Below are 20,564 nucleotides of genomic sequence, written 5' to 3'. Positions count from 1 at the left end.
ATTATATGTAAATACAATATATTATTAAAAATGATATAAAATATTATATTATAAAACTGAGGGCGGGGGCCAGGTAAATGACCTTGGAGGGCCGCATCCGGACCCCGGGCCTTAGTTTGGGGACCCCTGGCCTAGAGTGAAAGTCCTGTGTCTATTGTCTGCAAGTCTGTTTGTCTTGTTCAGTAAACTTTGTAAATGTTTTTTACATTGTCTCTGACGTTCCATTCGTTTTGCGCTCAACTGATGTCATTCATCTGCTGCTACGCTGTGCGCATTACTCTGATAAAAATAACTGCGGCTTCACACATACCGAGATCCACATTGCGCAGGTGGGCTGCGTTCTCAGGTTCTTGGACGGAGTGGGCGCTCGAAAGCTGTGGCAGATGTCCGTTCTCAAGGATTTTTTTGCTTTTAAAATCAACAAATCTTTTACATTCTAGGATACATCAACACAAGTGATGGCCAACCTATGACACGCGTGTCAGCACTGACACACCTAGCCATTTTTGCTGACACGCTGCCGCATGCAGATTGATTGGATGACTAATGTCTTTTGTGGCAAAATTTGGTGTGATTTGATCCAGTGGTTTTGTAGTTTACTCCATGGGAATTACACACACACACACACACACATATATATAATCATTCTATTATTATTCTATTATTATTGTAGTATATGCAGCTCCGAAAGACAGTTGCATCTGTCAAGTAGGGAAATTTAGGTACGCTTTATGCGGGAGGCTAATTTAACTACAGTAGAGTCTCACTTATCCAACACTCACTTATCCAACATTCTGGATTATCCAACGCATTTTTGTAGTCAATGTTTTCAATACATCGTGATATTTTGGTGCTAAATTTGTAAATACAGTAATTACTACATAGCATTACTGCGTAATGAACTACTTTTTCTGTCAAATTTGTTGTATAACATGATGTTTGGGTGCTTAATTTGTAAAATCATAACCTAATTTGATGTTTAATAGGCTTTTCCTTAATCCCTCCTTATTATCCAATATATTTGTTTATCCAACTTTCTGCCGGCCCGTTTATGTTGGATAAGTGAGACTCTACTGTAATTTAGAACATCATAAAAACTGCCAGCAAAACACGAGGAAAGGAATGAGGAAGTACAGCCACTAGTGGACAGTGAAGCAACAGCTCCCCTTGTGGCCGGAATCGTGAAGCTGGGAAAAAAAAGTTAAATGCCTCTGTGTCTGTCTATATATGTCTGTTGGCATTGAATGTTTGCCATATATGTGTTCATTGTAATCCGCCTTGAGTCCTCTTCAGAGTGAGAAGGGCGGAATATAAATACTGTAAATAAATAAATAAATAGTATATTATTATATTATTACTATTATATTATTATGATATTCATTGTTCATGACTACATTGAAACTACAATAGAGAGAAATCAGTGTGGAAATTGCAAGAGGTACCATAGATGGTTGTATATGGAAATAATGGTAGTAAATAGTTTTTGATTTATTAAATACAGTTATATATTACAATTATATATTTTTGTTTTTTAAACTATATATATTGTGAAATTATGGGTTTTTTCTCGAAGTGACACACCACCCAAGTCATGCTAGGTTTTTTGGTGAATTTTGACACACCAAGCGCAAAAGGTTGCCCATCATTGATCTACACTATCGTTTGATAGCTCAAATGTTGCACTGGCGCAATGTCATGGGATCCTGGGAGCCGGGGATGTGATGTGGGCTTGTTTTGCTCATAACTCGGCTCGTATGTGGCGTTTGCTTCCTACTTCTGCTTTCTTTCTGGTTGAGAAGTGTGTGGTCTCCGGTCGAAGGCGTTCAAGGTTTGGTGAAAGGAAAGACATTGTGTACTTGGGTGAAGATCAAGGCTGTTGCTAAAAAAACAGCAACAACAACAACCTCTTTCTTAGAAGCATGGCCCTATCTCACCAAGTTCCCTTGCTGAGATAGGGCGGAATACAAATAAAGTTTTTGTTTTTATTATTGTTGTTGTTGTTGTTGTTATTGTTGTTATTATTATATTTAAAGGTAAAAGTACAGGTTTCCCCTGACGTTCAGTCGTGTCCAACTCTGTGGGTTGGTGCTCATCTCCATTTCTAAACCGAAGAGCCGACGTTGTTCGTAGACACCTCCAAGGTCATGTGGCCGGCATGACTGCATGGAGCGCTGTTACCTTCCCGCCAGAGTACTCTACTCACATTTGCATGTTTTCGAACTGCTAGGTTGGCAGAAGCTGGAGCTAACAGCAGGTGCTCACTCCGCTCCCCGGATTCGAACCTGCGACCTTTCGGCCTGCAAATTTTATTATTATTCCAATTATTATATTATTATTATAAATACTATTATACTATGTAACAACAACAAGTCGCCTGTTTAAAACTTTGTGTTTGTGTTTTCAAACACGATAAATAAATACTAGGTGACAAAATTTCAAAATGTTCTGTTCCTGGTCTGAAAGTGTTATTTCCTGTTGAATTATATGGTGCTTACTTTGAAAGGTCGGCGGTTCGAATCCGGGGAGCAGGGGGAGCTCCCGCTGTTAGCTCCAGCTTCTGCCAACCTAGCAGTTCGAAAACATGCAAGTGTGAGTAGATCAGTAGGTACTGCTCTGACGGGAAGGTAACAGTGTTCTATGCAGTCATGTCAGTGGCTACATGACCTTGGAGGTGCCTACGGACAACACCGGCTCTGCAGCTTAGAAATGGAGATGAGCACCCTCCCCCAGAGTGTGAGTAGATCAATAGGTACCGCTTCGACGGGAAGGTAACGGTGCTTCATGCATTCATGCCCATGGCCACATGACCTTGGAGGTGTCTACGGACAACGCCGGCTCTTTGGCTTAGAAATGAAGATGAGCACCAAACCAGAGTTGGACACGACTGGACTTCATGTCCTACCCCCAGTGTCTCGCCAGATGGAATTGATGGAAAGTCTTGATGGTTGAGATGCCTTCAAAAACAGGTCTCAGTGGAGTCTATTTTGGCCTCTTCTCTGCTGCCAGAGGACCATTTTTGTCTCTTCTCTTGCCTTCCTTGGACATCCTTTGAAAGCCAGGGTGTCGGGCTCGCTGAGCTACTTTTCTGTCAACAGTCAATATTTCTCTCCCTCTTTTTTAAATATGCAAACTGGCGTGTTTACATTGGTCCGTTGCTGGGATGCTCCCGGCTGGGCTCTAATGCCATGTTTGGACAGCAGTCTGGAACATGGAGGTGGCTGATCTCCTGCCGCCTTTGCAGAAATGAATTTTTTTTGTGAGTTTCTGTCTTTTTGGCAAGTTTGTAGCTTCCCCAATTCCAGAGAACATACCCAACATTATGTCTACAGAGACCAGCCTTTAGTTGGCTTCTTTCGTTGGCAAAGAGGAATATTACCTCGTTTCCCAGGAATAGTAACTGTCCGGATTGCTGTGAGTTTTCCAGGCTGTATGGCCATGTTCCAGAAGCATTCTCTCCTGACGTTTCGCCCACATCTATGGCAGGCATCCTCAGAGGTTGTCAGGTCTGTTGGAAACTAGACAAGTGGGGTTCATACTATATATACTCGAGTATAAGCCTAGTTTTCAGCCCTTTTTTTAAGACTGAAAAAGCCCCCCTCGGCTTATACTCAGGTGAGGGTCCTGGTTGGCTTATATTTGGGTCAGCTTATACTTGGAGCCTCCGGTGGCCTAGGGGATAAAAACCTTGTGACTTGAAGGTTGGGTTGCTGACCTGAAGGCTTCTAGGTTCGAATCCCACCCGGGGGGAGCGTGGATGAGCTCCCTCTGTCAGCTCCAGCTCCATGCGGGGACATGAGAGAAGCCTCCCACAAGGATGGTAAAACATCAAAACATCCGGGCGTCCCCTGGGCAACGTCCTTGCAGACGGCCAATTCCCTCACTCCAGAAGCAACTCCGGTTGCTCCTGACACGGAAAAAAAGCTTATACTCGAGAATATATGGTACATTTATTATTTTTCTCTATTATTATTTGTATTATTACATTTATTTTTTCTCTATTATTGTTGCTATTACATTTATTTTACTCTATTTTTATTATTATTAATAATGCATTTATTATTTCACTCTGATCTTATTACTGTATTATTATTATTGCATTTATTATTTTACTCTAATTTATTATTACATGTACAGCATGTAGAGTCTCACTTATCCAAGCTAAACGGGCTGGCAGAAGCTTGGATAAGCAAATATCTTGGATAACAAGGAGGGATTAAGGGAAAGCCTATTAAACATCAAATTAGGTTATGATTTTACAAATTAAGCACCAAAACATCATGTTATACAACAAATTTGACAGAAAAAGTAATTCAGTACGCAGTAATGTTATGTTGTAATTACTGTATTTACAAATTTAGCACCAAAATATCATGAGAGAGATAGGGCAGGGTACAAAGGAAGCTGTTGATGATGATGATGATGATGATGATGATGATGATTATAAAGTTATTGTTGCTTTTCCACTTATATAGTTTACTGTTTTTCTTTGAAATACAGTAAATATTCAAAACATTTAACCCACCGATGCCTCAATTAATGTAATTTTATTGGTATCTAATTTTATTTTTGAAATTTACCAGTACCTGCTGCATTTCCCACCCTCGGCTTATACTCGAGTCAATAAGTTTTCCCAGTTTTTTGTGGCAAAATTAGGTGCCTCAGCTTATATTCGGGTCGGCTTATACTCGAGTATATATGGTACATGTAATATAAATATACAATTAAAATAGTGTATTATTGTTATAATTGGCATTATATGAGTCCACACACTAATGCAATTTCACACTGCATTATATGGCAGTGCAGACAGAGCCATTGAAACCCTGAAGCCGAAGCCAACAGTACTAACAGCAGCCGTGTCTCCGTTTTTTACTGGGAGCAGGTCTTTTGCAAAGCTAACTGGTCCTAATTACTGCCTCGCAAGGAGCTCTCAATTCCTTGGCATGAGGACGGAGGCAAAAGAATAAATATTACTGGGTTGTTGTATGTCTTTCGGGCTGTGTGGCCATGTTCCAGAAGCATTCTCTCCTGACGTTTCGCCCACATCTATGGCAGGCATCCTCAGAGGTTGTGAGGTATGGAGAAAACTAAGCAAAGAGGTTAATATATATCTGTGGAAAGTCTAGGGTGAGAGAGGTCAGTGTGAATGTTGTGTAGTTAATCACTTTAATTAGCATTGAAAAGCTTATCTGCTGTCTTCTTCCTGCCTCTGGGGCATCCTTTGTTTAGAGTCGTTAACTGCCCTAGGTTGATTCATGTCTGGAAATCCTCTGTTTTCAGAGTATTGCTTTTTATTTACTGTTCTGATTTTTGAGTTTTTTAATACTGGTAGCCAGATTTTGTTCATTTTCATGAAATATTACTGTTTCAAATCCAGAAGTGTTGGGAGATGCTTCCCTTCGAGGCGAACGCAATATATTCCCATCGTCGCCCAGCTCCAGTTCCGACTGTTTCCAACGAGGCTTCGGAGTCGCTTGGCTTAATTTGAAACGATTTTTGTGCAAAGTGCTTAAAAATCCCTTTAATTCCCCTCCTGCCAAGAATCACACCAAAGGAAACGATGTTGCTAGGAGACCCGCCGAAATCCAGGAACGGCAGAACGGGATTGCTATTGAGAGAGACAATGCCGGCTTCTAATATTTGGCTTCGGCATTGTGTGCCTGGATGCCCGTTTCCTCGTGTGCCAACCTTCGATATTAATACGAGAAAGAGTATCAAAGATCAGGCATCAATATAGATCTCATCTCCTATTTATTCCACAATGATATATGTACAATCAGCTCTTTCATATCGACAGATTCTGTATTCATGCATCCAACCATCCACGGCTTGGAAATATATATACAGTAGAGTCTCACTTATCCAAGCTAAATGGGTTGGCAGAAGCTGGGATAAGCGAATATCTTGGATAATAAAGAGGGATTAAGGAAAAACTTGTTAAACATCAAATTAGGTTATGATTTTACAAATTAAGCGCCAAAACATCATGTTATACAACAAATTTGACAGAAAAAGTAGTTCAATACACAGTAATGTTATGTTGTAATTACTGTATTTACGAATTTAGGAATAAATATCACGATATATTGAAAATATTGACTACAAAAATGGCTTGTATAAGTGAGGCTTAGATTAGTGAGACTCTACTGTAATTACTTAACTAGTTACTTGCAATTAATTACTTTCTGTGTGATTAAAGGTGACAGGAAAGCGCAGTAGCCAGCAGAGCGTGGAACTGAACTACAGCTAACTAGTTACTTTTAATTAATTACTTTCTGTGTGGATGAAGGTAAAGTGAGAGTGCCCCATCCGTTAGTGGTCAGCAGAGCCTGGAACTGATAAGTTAGAGACAACTAGTTATTTTCAATTAATTACTTAACTAGTTACTTTCAATTAATTACTTTCTGTGTGATTAAAGGTGACAGGAAAACGCAGTAGCCATCAGAGCGTGGAACTGAACTACAGCTAACTAGTTTCTTTTAGTTAGTTACTTTCTATGTGGATGATGGTAAAGTGAGAGTGCCCCATCCGTTAGTGGTCAGAAGAGCCTAGAACGGATAAGTTACAGACAACTAGTTACTTTCAATTAATTACTTAACTAGTTACTTGCAATTAATTACTTTCTGTGCGATTAAAGGTAAAAGAAAGCGCAGTAGCCAGCAAAGCGTGGAACTGAACTACAGCTAACTAGTTACTTTTAATTAATTACTTTCTGTGTGGATGAAGGTAAAGTGAGAATGCCCCATCCGTTAGTGGTCAGCAGAGCCTGGAACCAATAGGTTACAGACAACTAGTTATTTGCAATTAATTACTTTCTGTGTGATTAAAGGTGACAGGAAAGCACAGTAGCATCAGAGCGTGGAACTGAACTACAGCTAACTAGTTACTTTTAATTAATTACTTTCTGTGTGGATGAAGGTACAGTGAGAGTGCCCCATCCGTTAGTGGTCAGCAGAGCCTGGAACTGATAAGTTAGAGACAACTAGTTATTTTCAAGTAATTACTTAACTAGTTACTTTCAATTAATTACTTTCTGTGTGGATGAAGGTACAGTGAGAGTGCCCCATCTGTTAGTGGTCAGCAGAGCCTGGAACGGATAAGTTACAGACAATTACTTACTTACTTAATTACTTTCTCTGTGGATGAAGGCAAAAGGTGTTTATTATGCTCTCTAGCTGTAGGGTGAACTACAACTCCCACTATGGTCATTGCCTTCAAACATCTCCAGTAGGTTGAGTTACCCATGATGGTTCTGTGTGCCAAGTTTGGTCCAGGTCCATCATCAGTGGAAGTTATAGTTTCTCTGGTTATGGGTGAACTACAACTCCCAGAAAGGAAGGTCAGTTCCCTAACCCTAACTCAAACCCCTCCAGTAATCAAATTCCAGCATATCAGGTCTATGTGTCAAGTTGGGTCCAGTTTGGGTTCACAGTGTTCTCTGGATGTAGGTGAACTACAACTCCCAAAATCAAGGGAATTTTCCCCAAAGACCTCCAGTCTTTTTTGCTGGTCATGGGGCCTCTGTGTGCCAAGTTTGGACCAAATATTTTTGGAGCATCACAATGTGTATATCCAATCAATGGATAATGATATTCTATGATATTCACTGAGCTGATTGATTGGTTGGTTGGTTGATTGATTGATTGACTATTTATTTGTCACGACACTAAAATTTTCCTCTTTTCTCTCTCTTGATTTCCTAGCCATCAAGGTGAGTTGCGTGGGATCTTGCGGGGTTTCCAACAAGATCAACGACACGGCCTGGACGGTGGAGGAGCAGTATTTCAACACCACGCTCTCGCTGGCCGACAAAGGTAAGAGGGACCGGATGGGATGGGCAAAGCCCTCCCAACAGATGGCCATCCAGCTTTTGCTTGACAATAATAGTAGTAGTAGTAATAATAATAATAATAATAATAATAATAATAATAATAATAATAATAACTAGCTGTGCCCAGCCATGCGTTGCTGTGGCGAAGTCTGGTGGTATGGGAAATAAAGTATTGAGGAATTGGTGGTAGTTAAGGTCAAGGGTAAAGGTTTTCCCCTGTAGAGTAAAATCTCACTTATCCAACATTCGCTTATCCAATGTTCTGGATTATCCAATGCAGTCTGCCTTTTAGTAGTCAATGTTTTTGTAGTCAGTGTTTTTAATTCATTGTGATATTTTGGTGCTAAATTTGTAAATACAGTAATTATTACATAGCATTACTGCGCATGGAACTACTTTTTCTGTCAAATTTGTTGTATAACATGATGTTTTGGTGCTTAATTTGTATAATGATTACCTAATTTGATGTTTAATCGGCTTTTCCTGAATCCCTTCTTATTATCCAACATATTCACTTATCCAACGTTCTGCCAGCCTGTTTATGAGTGAGACTCTACTGTCTATTTATAATCTTATATTATCTGCTTAGAACTGGATTATATGAGGCCCCTTCTACACAGCTGGATAAAATGCACACTGAAGTGGATTATATGGCAGTGTGGAGTCCAGATAATCCAGTTCAAAGCAGATAATATAAGATTATAAATGGGTTATATTGCTATGTGGAAGGGTCTTGAGTCTACACTGCCATATAATTCAGTTCACATCTCCTAATCTGTATTTTATAGGCAGTGTGGAAGAGGCCTAAGTGAGGCCTAACTCTGCCTGTCCCCTGGGCTGAGTGGGTTGCTAGGAGACCAAGCTTAGCCTTCTAACTGGCAACAATTGGATAAAAACAATTCTTCCTCTCCCTTTAATTAGGACTTTATTTTTCTTTTCTTTTTGTTGTATGAATGCAGAGGCATGGATGAGGGGTTGGGCTGCCAAGTTTAGTGTTTCTGGGATGTGTAGTTTCGTTGTTTTGTCCTAGGCCGAAATTTCATTACCCTTTTATATATATAGATAGAATCATTGAATCCTAGAGTTGGAAGGGATCCCCAAAGGCCTTCCAATCCCTCCTAACAGATAGCCACCCAGCCAATGTTTAATAGTAGTAGTAGTACTACTACTACTACTAATAATAATAATAATAGAATCCCAGAGATGAAAAAGATCATCTGCTATGCAGGACGACACTGTCCAATCCCTCCTGACAGATGGTCATCCAGCCCTTGCTTAGTAGTAGAATAATAGAATTCTAGAGTTGGAAGAGACCTCAAAGCACCCCCGACAGATGGCCATCCAGCCTCTGCATGACAACAACAACAACAGAATCATTGAATTCTAGAGTTGTAAGGGACCCCCAAAGGCCATCCAATCCCTCCTGACAGATAGCCACCCAGCCTCTGTTTCATAACAATGCTACTACTACTACTACTACTACTAATAATAATAATAATAATAATAGAATCCTAGAGATGGAGGAGATCCCCTGCTATGCAGGACGACACCATCCGATCCCTCCTGACAGATGGCCATCCAGCCCTTGCTTAGTAGTAGTAGCAATAATAATAATAATAATAATAATAATAATAATAATAATAATAATAATAATAATGGAATCATAGAAAACTAGAGTTGGAAGGGACCCCCAAAGGCCATCCAATCCCTCCTGACAGATAGCCACCGAGCCTCTGTTTAATGATAATAATAATAATAATAATAATAATAGAATAGAATCCTAGAGATGGAAGAGATCCCCTGTTATGTAGGACGGCACCATCCGATCCCTCCTGACAGATGGTCACCCAGCCCTTGCTTAATAGTGCTAGTAGTAGTAACAATAATAATATATAATAATAATAATGGAATCATAGAAAACTAGAGTTGGAAGGGACCCCAAAAGGCCATCCAGTCCAGCCCCTTTCTGCCACAAGGGCACCATCCGATCCCTCTTGACAGATGGTCACCCAGCCCTTGCTTAATAGTAGTAGTAGTAGTAACAATAATAATAATGATGATGATGATGATGATGATGATGATGGAATCATAGAAAACTAGAGTTGGAAGGGACCCCAAAAGGCCATCCAGTCCAGCCCCTTTCTGCCACAAGGGCACCATCCGATCCCTCTTGACAGATGGTCACCCAGCCCTTGCTTAATAGTAGTAGTAGTAGTAACAATAATAATAATAATAATAATAATAATAATAATAATAATAATAATAATGGAATCATAGAAAACTAGAGTTGGAAAGGACCCCCAAAAGGCCATCCAGTCCAGCCCCTTTCTGCCACAAGGGCACCATCCGATCCCTCTTGACAGATGGTCACCCAGGCCTTGCTTAATAGTAGTAGTAGTAGTAACAACAACAACAACAATAAAAATAATAATAATGATGGAATCATAGAAAGCTAGAGTTAAAAAGGACCCCCAAAGGCCATCCAGTCCATCCCCTTTCTGCCACAAGGGCACCATTTGATCCCTTCTGACAGGTGGCCATCCATATTTTGTAAAGGTTCAAGCTTTGTAAAAGAATCCCATCACAAAACCGTGTTACATAATGCAATTCTTCATTATTCCTGGGCAGGGGCATTTATATATCGGACCCACACATACACAAACACACATCCCCCCTTAAAGGAGGCCTCCCTTGAAACTGGTCGGCCTCAGACAGTGCGGCTTTGTTAGTCCAGGTACCGCGGGCGGGGAGAGGGATTTTGGCTGACACATGGTGACGGGTGGGAGGGAAGGGGCCGAGAGGGTGCGTCAAACCGGCTTGGTGGCTTCAGCTGTGGTTCCGGACTTTGCGGAAATGAAACTTCTTGTCGTTTAAGAGCAAAAAACAACACTGCTCTGATCCGCAAACCATACAAGGCAAGGAACCCGTTTTCTGCTCTGGTGTCTGGTCCTGGTTTCTTGTCCTCTTACCGTATTTCTCTTTAACACCACCAATGCAGCAGTCATCCTTTTCTCCTTTGTTAATGCCCTGAGTACTATTACTATGAACAACAACAACACTTTATTTGTAACCTGCCCTCTTTCCCCAGTTCCAACGAGTAACAATAATGGCAAACATTCAATGCCTAAAACAAACAAGCAAACAACAATTCAGGTCAAAAGCAATAAATAAAATAATCTCGACATCTAGACACATAATAAAAGTGAAAATATGTATGCATGGGTGTGGCTGGTGTGCCCACTTACACAGACAAGCTCCTGCTTCCACGATAATAATAATAATAATAATAATAATAATAATAATAATAATAAGCACCAAAATATCACGATATATTGAAAACATTGACTCCAAAAATGAGTTGGATAATCCAGAATGTTGGATAAGCGAGTGTTGGATAAGTGAGACTCTACTGTAATTACTACATAGCATTACTGCCAAATTTGTTATATAATATGATGTTTTGGTGCTTAATTTGGATAACGATTACCTAATTTGATGTTTAATCGGTTTTTCCTGAATCCCTTCTTATTATCCAACATATTCACTTATCCTGCCGGCCGGTTTATGTTGGATAAGTGAGACTCTACTGTAATTACTACATAGCATTACTGCCAAATTTGTTGTATAATATGATGTTTTGGTGCTTAATTTGGATAATGATTACCTAATTTGATGTTTAATCGGTTTTTCCTGAATCCCTTCTTATTATCCAACATATTCACTTATCCTGCCGGCCGGTTTATGTTGGATAAGTGAGACTCTACTGTATATTGATAATCTTATATTATTGCTTAGAACTGGATTATATGAGGCCCCTTCTTCACAGCTGTATAAAATGCACTCTGAAGTGGATTATCTGGCAGTGTGGACTCAAGATAATCCAGTTCAAAGTAGATAATATAAGATTATAAATGGGTTATATAGCTGTGTGGAAGGGCCTTGAGTCTACACTGCCATATAATCCAGTGCAAATTAGATAATCTGTGGAAGAGGCCTAAGTGAGGCCTAAGTCTGCCTGTCCCCTAACTGAACCCTGGCTGTCCCTTGGCTGAGTTGGTTGCTAGGAGACCAAGTGGGCAGAGATTAGCCCTCTAAACTGGCAGCAATTGGATAAAAACAATTATTGCTCTCCCTCTAATTAGAACTTTCTTTTTCTTTTCCTTTTGTTGTATCAACCTAGTGGCGTGGATGATGGGTTGTGTTGTCAAATTTCGAGGTTGGCGGGCCTGTAGTTTTGTTGTTTTGTGGGGTGTCGTGATGCCATCACTCATTTATATATAGATAGATGTGATCCGCCCTGAGTCCCCTTTGGGGTGAGAAGGGAGGAATATAAATACTGTAAATAAATTAATAATAATAATAATAATAATAATAATAATAATAATAATACAACAATAACTTTATTCTTACACCCCGCGACCATCTCTGAAAAGAGACTCAGAGCGGCTTACATAATGAGCATTCCACCAAAGCTGGAATTGGACCAAACTTGGAACACAGAGTCCCCATGACCAGCAAAAAATCCAGAAGGGCTTTGGGGGAATTTCACCTTGATTTGGGGGAGTTGTAGTTCACCTCCATCCAGAGAGCACTGTGAACCCAAACACGGATGGATCTGGACCCAACTTGGCACACAGTCCTGAGATGCCAGCAGTGCAACTGTATGCCTCGAAATGTAGTGAAAGTTCCTCCTTCGAAGGCTTTTAAACAGAGGCTGGATGGCCACCTGTCTGGGGGTGCTTTGAATGCAATTTTCTTGCTTTTTGGCAGGGGGGGGGGGGGTTGGACTGGATGGCCCATAAAATCTGTTCCAACTCTGAGTCTATATCCCAGAATCTAATCTCAGATTATCTGCTTTTTGGATTATATAAATCGATACTCATATATGATCTACTGGGGAGGGCCTTCTCTCGGTCCCCCATCACCCGCGTAAGAACGCTTGACGGAAACACGGGAGAAGGCCTTTTCGGTGCCTGCTCCCAGGCTATGGAACTCTCTCCCAAGAGAAACCCGCATGGCTCATTCCTACTAGCCTTCCACAAGCATGCCAAGACCTTTTTCTGCCAAAATGCTTTTGAGGAAGGTTATGGGGCCACAGTGGTGCATCGGGTTAAACTGCTGAGCTGCTGAACTTGCTGACTGGAAGGTTGGCAGTTCGAATCCATGAGACTGGGTGAGCTCCCATTGCTAGCCCCAGCTTCTGCCAAGCTAGCAGTTTGAAAATATGCAAATATGATTAGTTACCACTCAAGAGGGAAGGTAATGGCAATCCATGCAGTCATGCTGGCCACATGACCTTGGAGGTGTCTACGAACAATGCCTGCTCTTTGGCTTTGAAATGGAGATGAGCACCAAACCCCAGAGTTGGACACGACTAGACTTAATGTCAAGAGGAAACCTTTACCTCTGTGGCGCAAGCTGTGGCGCAAGCTGGTGAGCAGCCAGCTGCAGCCAGCTGAGACCAATCACTCTGACCAAGAGGTCATGAGTTCGAGGCCAGCTTGGAGCCTGTGTTTGTCTTCTGTCTTTGTTCTATGTCAAGGCATTGAAGTTTGCCTTGTATGTGTAATGTCATCCGCCCTGAGTCCCCTTCGGGGTGAGAAAGAAGGGCGGAATATAAATACTGCAAATAAATAAATAAATAATGCCGGAATTTGATTAGCGGAGGGGTTTTCTTAGGGGCCCCTGGTGGCACAGTGTGTTAAAGCACTGAGCTGCTGAACTTGCATACCAAAAGGTCCCAGGTTCAAATCCTGGGAGCGGAATGAGCGCCCGCTGTTAGCCCCAGCTCCTGCCAACCTAGCAGTTCAAAAACATCCCAATGTGGGTAGATCAATAGGTACCGCTCCGGAGGGAAGGTAACGGCGCTCCATGCAGTCATGCCAGTGGCTACACAACCTTGGAGGTGTCTACGGACAACGCCGGCTCTTCGGCTTAGAAATGGAGATGAGCACCAACACCCATAGTCGGACACGACTGGACTTAACGTCAGGGAAAACTTTACCTTTTTACCTTTGTTAGGAAATTGACCTTGGGTTGCTATGCTATATGGTGAGTCAGCCTAGCTGTTGGCATTTGGCACAGATACAGGTACACAATTTTGGTTCCTAGGTACAGTATCACAGGTGAGTCATTTGCTCCACCTGATGGTAAACGGAGGTGACGTCAGTTTGGAGTGAGTGTTTCCATTACTGGAGTCATTTGGCCGTGCTTTTTGCAATACCTGGCTTTGGAAAGAATTCATAGAATCATAGAAACAGTGCTGTTACCTTCCCGCAGAAGCACTACCTATTGATCTACTCACATTTGCATACCATTTCTAAGCCAAAAAGCCGGCGTTGTCCAGAGACACTTTCTAGATCACGGGTCCTCAAACTTTTAAAGCAGAGGGCCGGTCCACAACCCTTCAGACTGTGGAGGGGCCGAATTAGCATTTGGAAAAAAAACAAAAACGAACAAATTCCTATGCACACTGCACATGTCTTATTTGTAGTGCAAAACAGCAACAACAATGAAAGAACAATACAATATTTAAAAATGAAAACAATTGTAACCAACATAAACCTATCAGGATTTCAGTGGGAAGTGTGGGCCTGCTTCTGGCCAATGAGATAGTCAAGTGAATTAGGATTGTTGTTGTTGTTGTTGTGTGCCTTCAAGTCATTTCAGACTTTGGGCGAGCCTAAGTCTAAAATTATTTATTTATTCATTTACTACATTTATTTACTACATTTATATCCCACCCTTCTCACCCCGAAGGGGACTCGGAGCAGCTGTATGTACATACAATATATTATTAGCATAGCACAATATTAGCATTATATATTACTATATTGAATTATACCACTATACTGTAATATTATATGTAATATATAACATGCTAGCTGTGCCCGGCCACGCATTGCTGTGGCAAAGTGGTGGTGGCATTGGTTAAAAATTGTGTAATTTTTATTTGACGTTATTTGCAATTTTTTATTAATTTTATTGTAAGTTATATTTTTATTTATTATATTTTATTATTTTCTTGTATTATTTTTAGTTATTTTCTGTTATTATAGTATTTTATTGTATTAATTTTTAGTGTTTTTTATTATTTTTTATTGGGTTGCTAGGAGACCAAGTTGGAGGAGCTTAGCCTTCTAACTGGCAGCAATTGGATAAAAGCAATTATTCCTCTCTCTCTCTAATTAGGACTTTATTTTTCTTTTCTTTTTGTTGTATCAACCTAGAGGTTGGACTAGATGGCCCATGAGGTCTCTTCCAACTCTACTATTCTATGATTCTAGGTGTGGATGATGGGTTGTGTTGTCAAATTTCGAGGTTGGGGGGCCTGTAGTTTTGTTGTTTTGTGGGTCGCCGTGATGCCATCACTCTTTTATATATATAGATAATTAATATTATTATATGGTATTATTATTAGTATTATATTGTATACCATTATAATATTATTATCAATATTATAGGTATATACAATATATTATATTATTTAAAATGATATAAAAATATTTTATTATAAAACTGAGGGCGGGGGCCAGGTAAATGACCTTGGAGGGCCACATCCGGCCCCCGGGCCTTAGTCTGGGGACCCCTGTTCTAGATCATGTGACCAGCAAGACTGCATGGAGCACAGAAGCAGTACCTATTGATCCACTCACATTTGCATGTCTTCGAACTGCTAGGTTGGTAGAAGCTGGGGCTAAGAGTGGGTGCTCACTCTGCTCCCTGGATTCGAACCGCCGACCTTTCAGTCCGCAAGTTCAGCAGCTCAGTGCTTTAACACACTGCGCCACCGGGGGCTCCGATTATTATTATTATTATTGTTATTATTATTGTTATTATTATTTACTTCAGCTCCTCTATCTATCTATATATATATGGCACCTGACCTAGTTTGACTCACTTGGAAGTATGTGTGTATTATTATTATTATTATTATTATTATTGACTTCAGCTTCTATATATGGCACCTGACCTAGTTTGACGCACTTGGAAGTATATATATGTGTGTGTGTTATTATTATTATTATTATTATTATTATTATTATTAACTTCGGCTCATATATATATGTATATACAGTAGAGTCTCACTTATCCAAGCTAAATGGGCCGGCAGAACCTTGGATAACCGAATATCTTGGATAATAAGGAGGGATTAAGGAAAAGCCTATTAAACATCAAATTAGGTTATGATTTTACAAATTAAGCACCAAAACAACATGTTATACAACAAATTTGACAGACAAAGTAGTTCAATATGCAGTAATGTTATGTAGTAATTACTGTATTTACAAATTTAGCACCAAAATATCACAATGTATTGAAAACATTGACTACAAAAATGGCTTGGATAATCCAGAGGCTTGGATAAGCGAGACTTGGATAAGTGAGACTCTACTGTATATATATATATATATGGTACCTGACCTAGTTTGACTCACTTGGAAGTATATATGTGTGTGTGTGTGTGTGTCTAATAGTGGCTATGCAATTAGGGAAAGTCTTTTACGATGCCTCTTTCCTTCCAAGGATGAAACAGGTAGATTTTCTGTTTTGTTATTCAACCAGTTTTCCGGCAAATCAAAGAAAACACTCCGCTTTTTTTGCAAACCGGCTCAACCAGTTTGCTTTCAATGCAGTGGAACCAACCAGAGCCCAAGGGGATCGGCACATTTGCTTTGCAGCATCATTGCTCAAGGGCAGATAAGTCCAGAGTAAATCTGGAGTAAAGAGCGTGACTTTCTGTCTTTTCACCAGAATATACTCAGCCATAACCTTGGCAGGGACTCAACACAAACCTGGCTTTGTTTCCAAGAGCCTTGACTTTCACAGAATGGAATTCCCCTCTTCGAACCGTACAAGAAACCCCATAGGCCACCAAGCGCAACCCCCTTCCGCAAGGCGGAATGGCACAATCAAAGCCCTCCCAACAGATGGCCATCCAGCTTCTGCTCCAAAACTTCAAGAAAAGATGATTCTATCTCCATCCTTTGAATTGATCCATCTTGAAAGATCATAGGGTTGGAAGAGACCCCAGTCCAACCCCATTCCACCATGCGGAAGGACACAATCAAACCACTCCCGGCAGATGGCCATCCAGCCTCTGCTTCAAAACCTCAGTCACCATCCTTTGAATGGTTCCATCTTGAAAGATCATAGGGTTGGAAGAGACCCAAGCCCAACCCCATTCCGCCATGTGGAATGACACTATCAAAGCCCTCCCGCCAGATGGCCATCCAGCCTATGCTTCAAAACCTCAATCACCATCCTTTGAATGGATCCATCTTGAAAGATCATAGGGTTGGAAGAGACCCCAGTCCCACCCCATTCCGCCATGCAGAATGACACAAACAAATCACTCCCGGCAGATGGCCAGCCACCCTCTGCTTCAAAACTTCAAGAAAAGATGATTCTATCTCCATCCTTTGAATTGATCCATCTTGAAAGATCATAGGGTTGGAAGAGACCCCAGTCCAACCCCATTCCACCATGCAGAATGACACAAGCAAATCACTCCCTGCAGATGGCCATCCAGCCTCTGCTTCAAAACCTCAATCACCATACTTTGAATGGTTCCTCTTGAAAGATCATAGGGTTGGAAGAGACCCCAGTCCAACCCCATTCCGCCATGCGGAATGACACAAACCACTCCAGACAGATGGCCATCCAGCCTCTGCTTCAAAACCTCCAGAAAAGAAGATTCCATCCTCATCCTTTGAATGGTTCCATCTTGAAAGATCATAGAGTTGGAAGAGACCCCAAGGTCCTATCCAGTCCGGCGTGCAGAGTGACACAATCAAAGCCCTCCTGACAGATGGCCATCCAGACTCAACCTCAAAATCTCTGTTGTTTCCCCCCCCCCCCCCCCCCCCGAGGAGGTAGAAGCAGCTCACCAAAGGCAGACCTCTGAGTTATAAACTAAAAGTTATAAACTTTTGTAAACTAAGGTGTGTCTTTGAAAAATGGCATGCAAAGGAAAGGAGACAGCTCAGATAAATAGGTTTGGCCAGTTCAATTACGTTGAGGGTAAATAAGACCAAAGTCCGAAGCCTGTTTGCGTTCGACAGAGTCAGAAATTCCAGAGGATTCGCCAAGCAGGCTCTCAGAGCTTTGTAATTAGTTAATCTTGCCAGTTAAACTGCTTTATTTGTCTCTATACTCACCATATAATGTGGCTTCTAAGCAGGCTGTGCTTTGGCACAAAATATATTTCATAAGCAATAGCGGAAGCAGGTGGCTCAAGCCGATTTCCCGTGTTTCCTCCTTTGCATTAAAACTCTGCAAGTTTCCTGATTCATTTATGACTTGCCCTGCCAAAGAATGGCCAGCCGAGCCTGGAATTGATGAGTTACAGAGAACTAGTTACTTGTAATTAATTACTTTCTAAGTAGATGAAGATAAAGTGAGAATGCTCCACCAATTAGTGGTCAGCAGAGCTTGGAACTGATAAGTTACAGACAACTAGTTACTTGCAAATAATTACTTTCTATGTGGCTAAAGGTGAAAGGAAAGTGCAGTAGCCATCAGAGCATGGAATTGATGAGCTATGGTGAACTAGTTACTTGTAATTAATTACTTTCTATGTAGATGAAGATAAAGTGAGAATGCTCCACCAGTTAGTGGTCAGCAGAGCTTGGAACTGATAAGTTACAGACAGCTAGTTACTTGCAATTAATTATTTAACTAGTTACTTGCAAATAATTACTTTCTATGTGGATAAAGGTGAAAGGAAAGTGCAGTAGCCATCAGAGCATGGAACTGAACTACAAGCTAACTAGTTGCTTTTCATTAATTACTTTCTATGTGGATAAAGGTAAATTGAGAGTGCCCCACCAGTTAGCGATCAGCAGAGCTTGGAAGTAATAAGTTACAGACAATAGTTAGTTGTAATTGATTACTTTCTATATGGCTAAAGGCAAAATGAAAGTGCAGTAGCCATCAGAATGCGGAGCTGAACTACAGCAAACTAGTTACTTGCAATTAATTACTTTTTATGTGAAGGTAAAGTGAGAGTGCCCCACCAGTTAGACGTCAGCAGAGCTTGGAACTGATAAGTTACAGACAACTAGTTACTTGCAATTAATTACTTAACTAGTTATTTGTAATTAATTACTTTCTATGTGGATGAAGGTAAGGTGAGAGTGCCCCACCAGTTAGTGGTCAGCAGAGCTTGGAACTGATAAGTTACAGAGAACAAGTTACTTGTAATTAATTACTTTTTAGGTGAAGGTAAAGTGAGAGTGCCCCACCAGTTAGCGGTCAGCAGAGCTTGGAACTGATAAGTTACAGACAAGTAGTTATTTGTAGTTAATTATTTTCTATGTGACTAAAGGTGGAATGAAAGTTAAGTAGCGATCGGAACGTGGAACTGAACTACAGAAAACTAGTTACTTGTAATTAATTACTTTCTCTCTCGGCCCTGAGTGTGGCGCAGGCTCCTTTGGAGGCTTCCACATAGAAAGTAATTAATTATAAGTAACTAGTTTGCTGTAGTTCAGTTCCACGTTCTGATGGCCACTGCAGTTTCATTTCACCTTTAGCCACATAGAAAGTAATTAATTACAAGTAACTAGTTTGCTGTAGTTCAGTTCCACGTTCTGATGGCCACTGCAGTTTCATTTCACCTTTAGCCACATAGAAAGTAATTAATTACAAGTAACTAGTTTGCTGTAGTTCAGTTCCACGTTCTGATGGCCACTGCAGTTTTGTTTCACCTTTAGCCACATAGAAAGTAATTAATTACAAGTAACTAGTTTTCTGTAGTTCAGTTCCACGTTCTGATGGCCACTGCAGTTTTGTTTCACCTTTAGCCACATAGAAAGTAATTAATTACAAGTAACTAGTTTGCTGTAGTTCAGTTCCACGTTCTGATGGCCACTGCAGTTTCATTTCACCTTTAGCCACATAGAAAGTAATTAATTCAAGTAACTAGTTTGCTGTAGTTCAGTTCCACGTTCTGATGGCCACTGCAGTTTTGTTTCACCTTTAGCCACATAGAAAGTAATTAATTACAAGTAACTAGTTTGCTGTAGTTCAGTTCCACGTTCTGATGGCCACTGCAGTTTTGTTTCACCTTTAGCCACATAGAAAGTAATTAATTACAAGTAACTAGTTTGCTGTAGTTCAGTTCCACGTTCTGATGGCCACTGCAGTTTTGTTTCACCTTTAGCCACATAGAAAGTAATTAATTCAAGTAACTAGTTTGCTGTAGTTCAGTTCCACGTTCTGATGGCCACTGCAGTTTCATTTCACCTTTAGCCACATAGAAAGTAATTAATTACAAGTAACTAGTTTGCTGTAGTTCAGTTCCACGTTCTGATGGCCACTGCAGTTTCATTTCACCTTTAGCCACATAGAAAGTAATTAATTACAAGTAACTAGTTTGCTGTAGTTCAGTTCCACGTTCTGATGGCCACTGCAGTTTTGTTTCACCTTTAGCCACATAGAAAGTAATTAATTACAAGTAACTAGTTTTCTGTAGTTCAGTTCCACGTTCTGATGGCCACTGCAGTTTTGTTTCACCTTTAGCCACATAGAAAGTAATTAATTACAAGTAACTAGTTTGCTGTAGTTCAGTTCCACGTTCTGATGGCCACTGCAGTTTCATTTCACCTTTAGCCACATAGAAAGTAATTAATTCAAGTAACTAGTTTGCTGTAGTTCAGTTCCACGTTCTGATGGCCACTGCAGTTTTGTTTCACCTTTAGCCACATAGAAAGTAATTAATTACAAGTAA

At 40.6% G+C, this 20,564-nt stretch overlaps 1 protein-coding gene across 1 annotated transcript in view; it reads left to right on the top strand.

Annotated features, from left to right (window-relative positions):
- The window catches only part of arrdc1 (arrestin domain containing 1), a 60,902-nt gene that overhangs the window by 20,637 nt on the left and 19,701 nt on the right, over positions 1-20,564 (top strand). Inside the window, exon 2 of the mRNA XM_062959501.1 lies at positions 7,704-7,814. Coding sequence (XP_062815571.1) covers positions 7,704-7,814 — 111 coding nt within the window. The remainder of the gene's footprint in view (positions 1-7,703; positions 7,815-20,564) is intronic.

This window comes from Anolis carolinensis, unplaced genomic scaffold, assembly GCF_035594765.1.
Source record: "Anolis carolinensis isolate JA03-04 unplaced genomic scaffold, rAnoCar3.1.pri scaffold_7, whole genome shotgun sequence".
Lineage (NCBI taxonomy): Eukaryota > Metazoa > Chordata > Lepidosauria > Squamata > Dactyloidae > Anolis > Anolis carolinensis.
The sequence above is the reverse complement of the archived record's forward strand: the minus strand, read 5'-3'. Positions and strand labels throughout refer to the sequence as shown.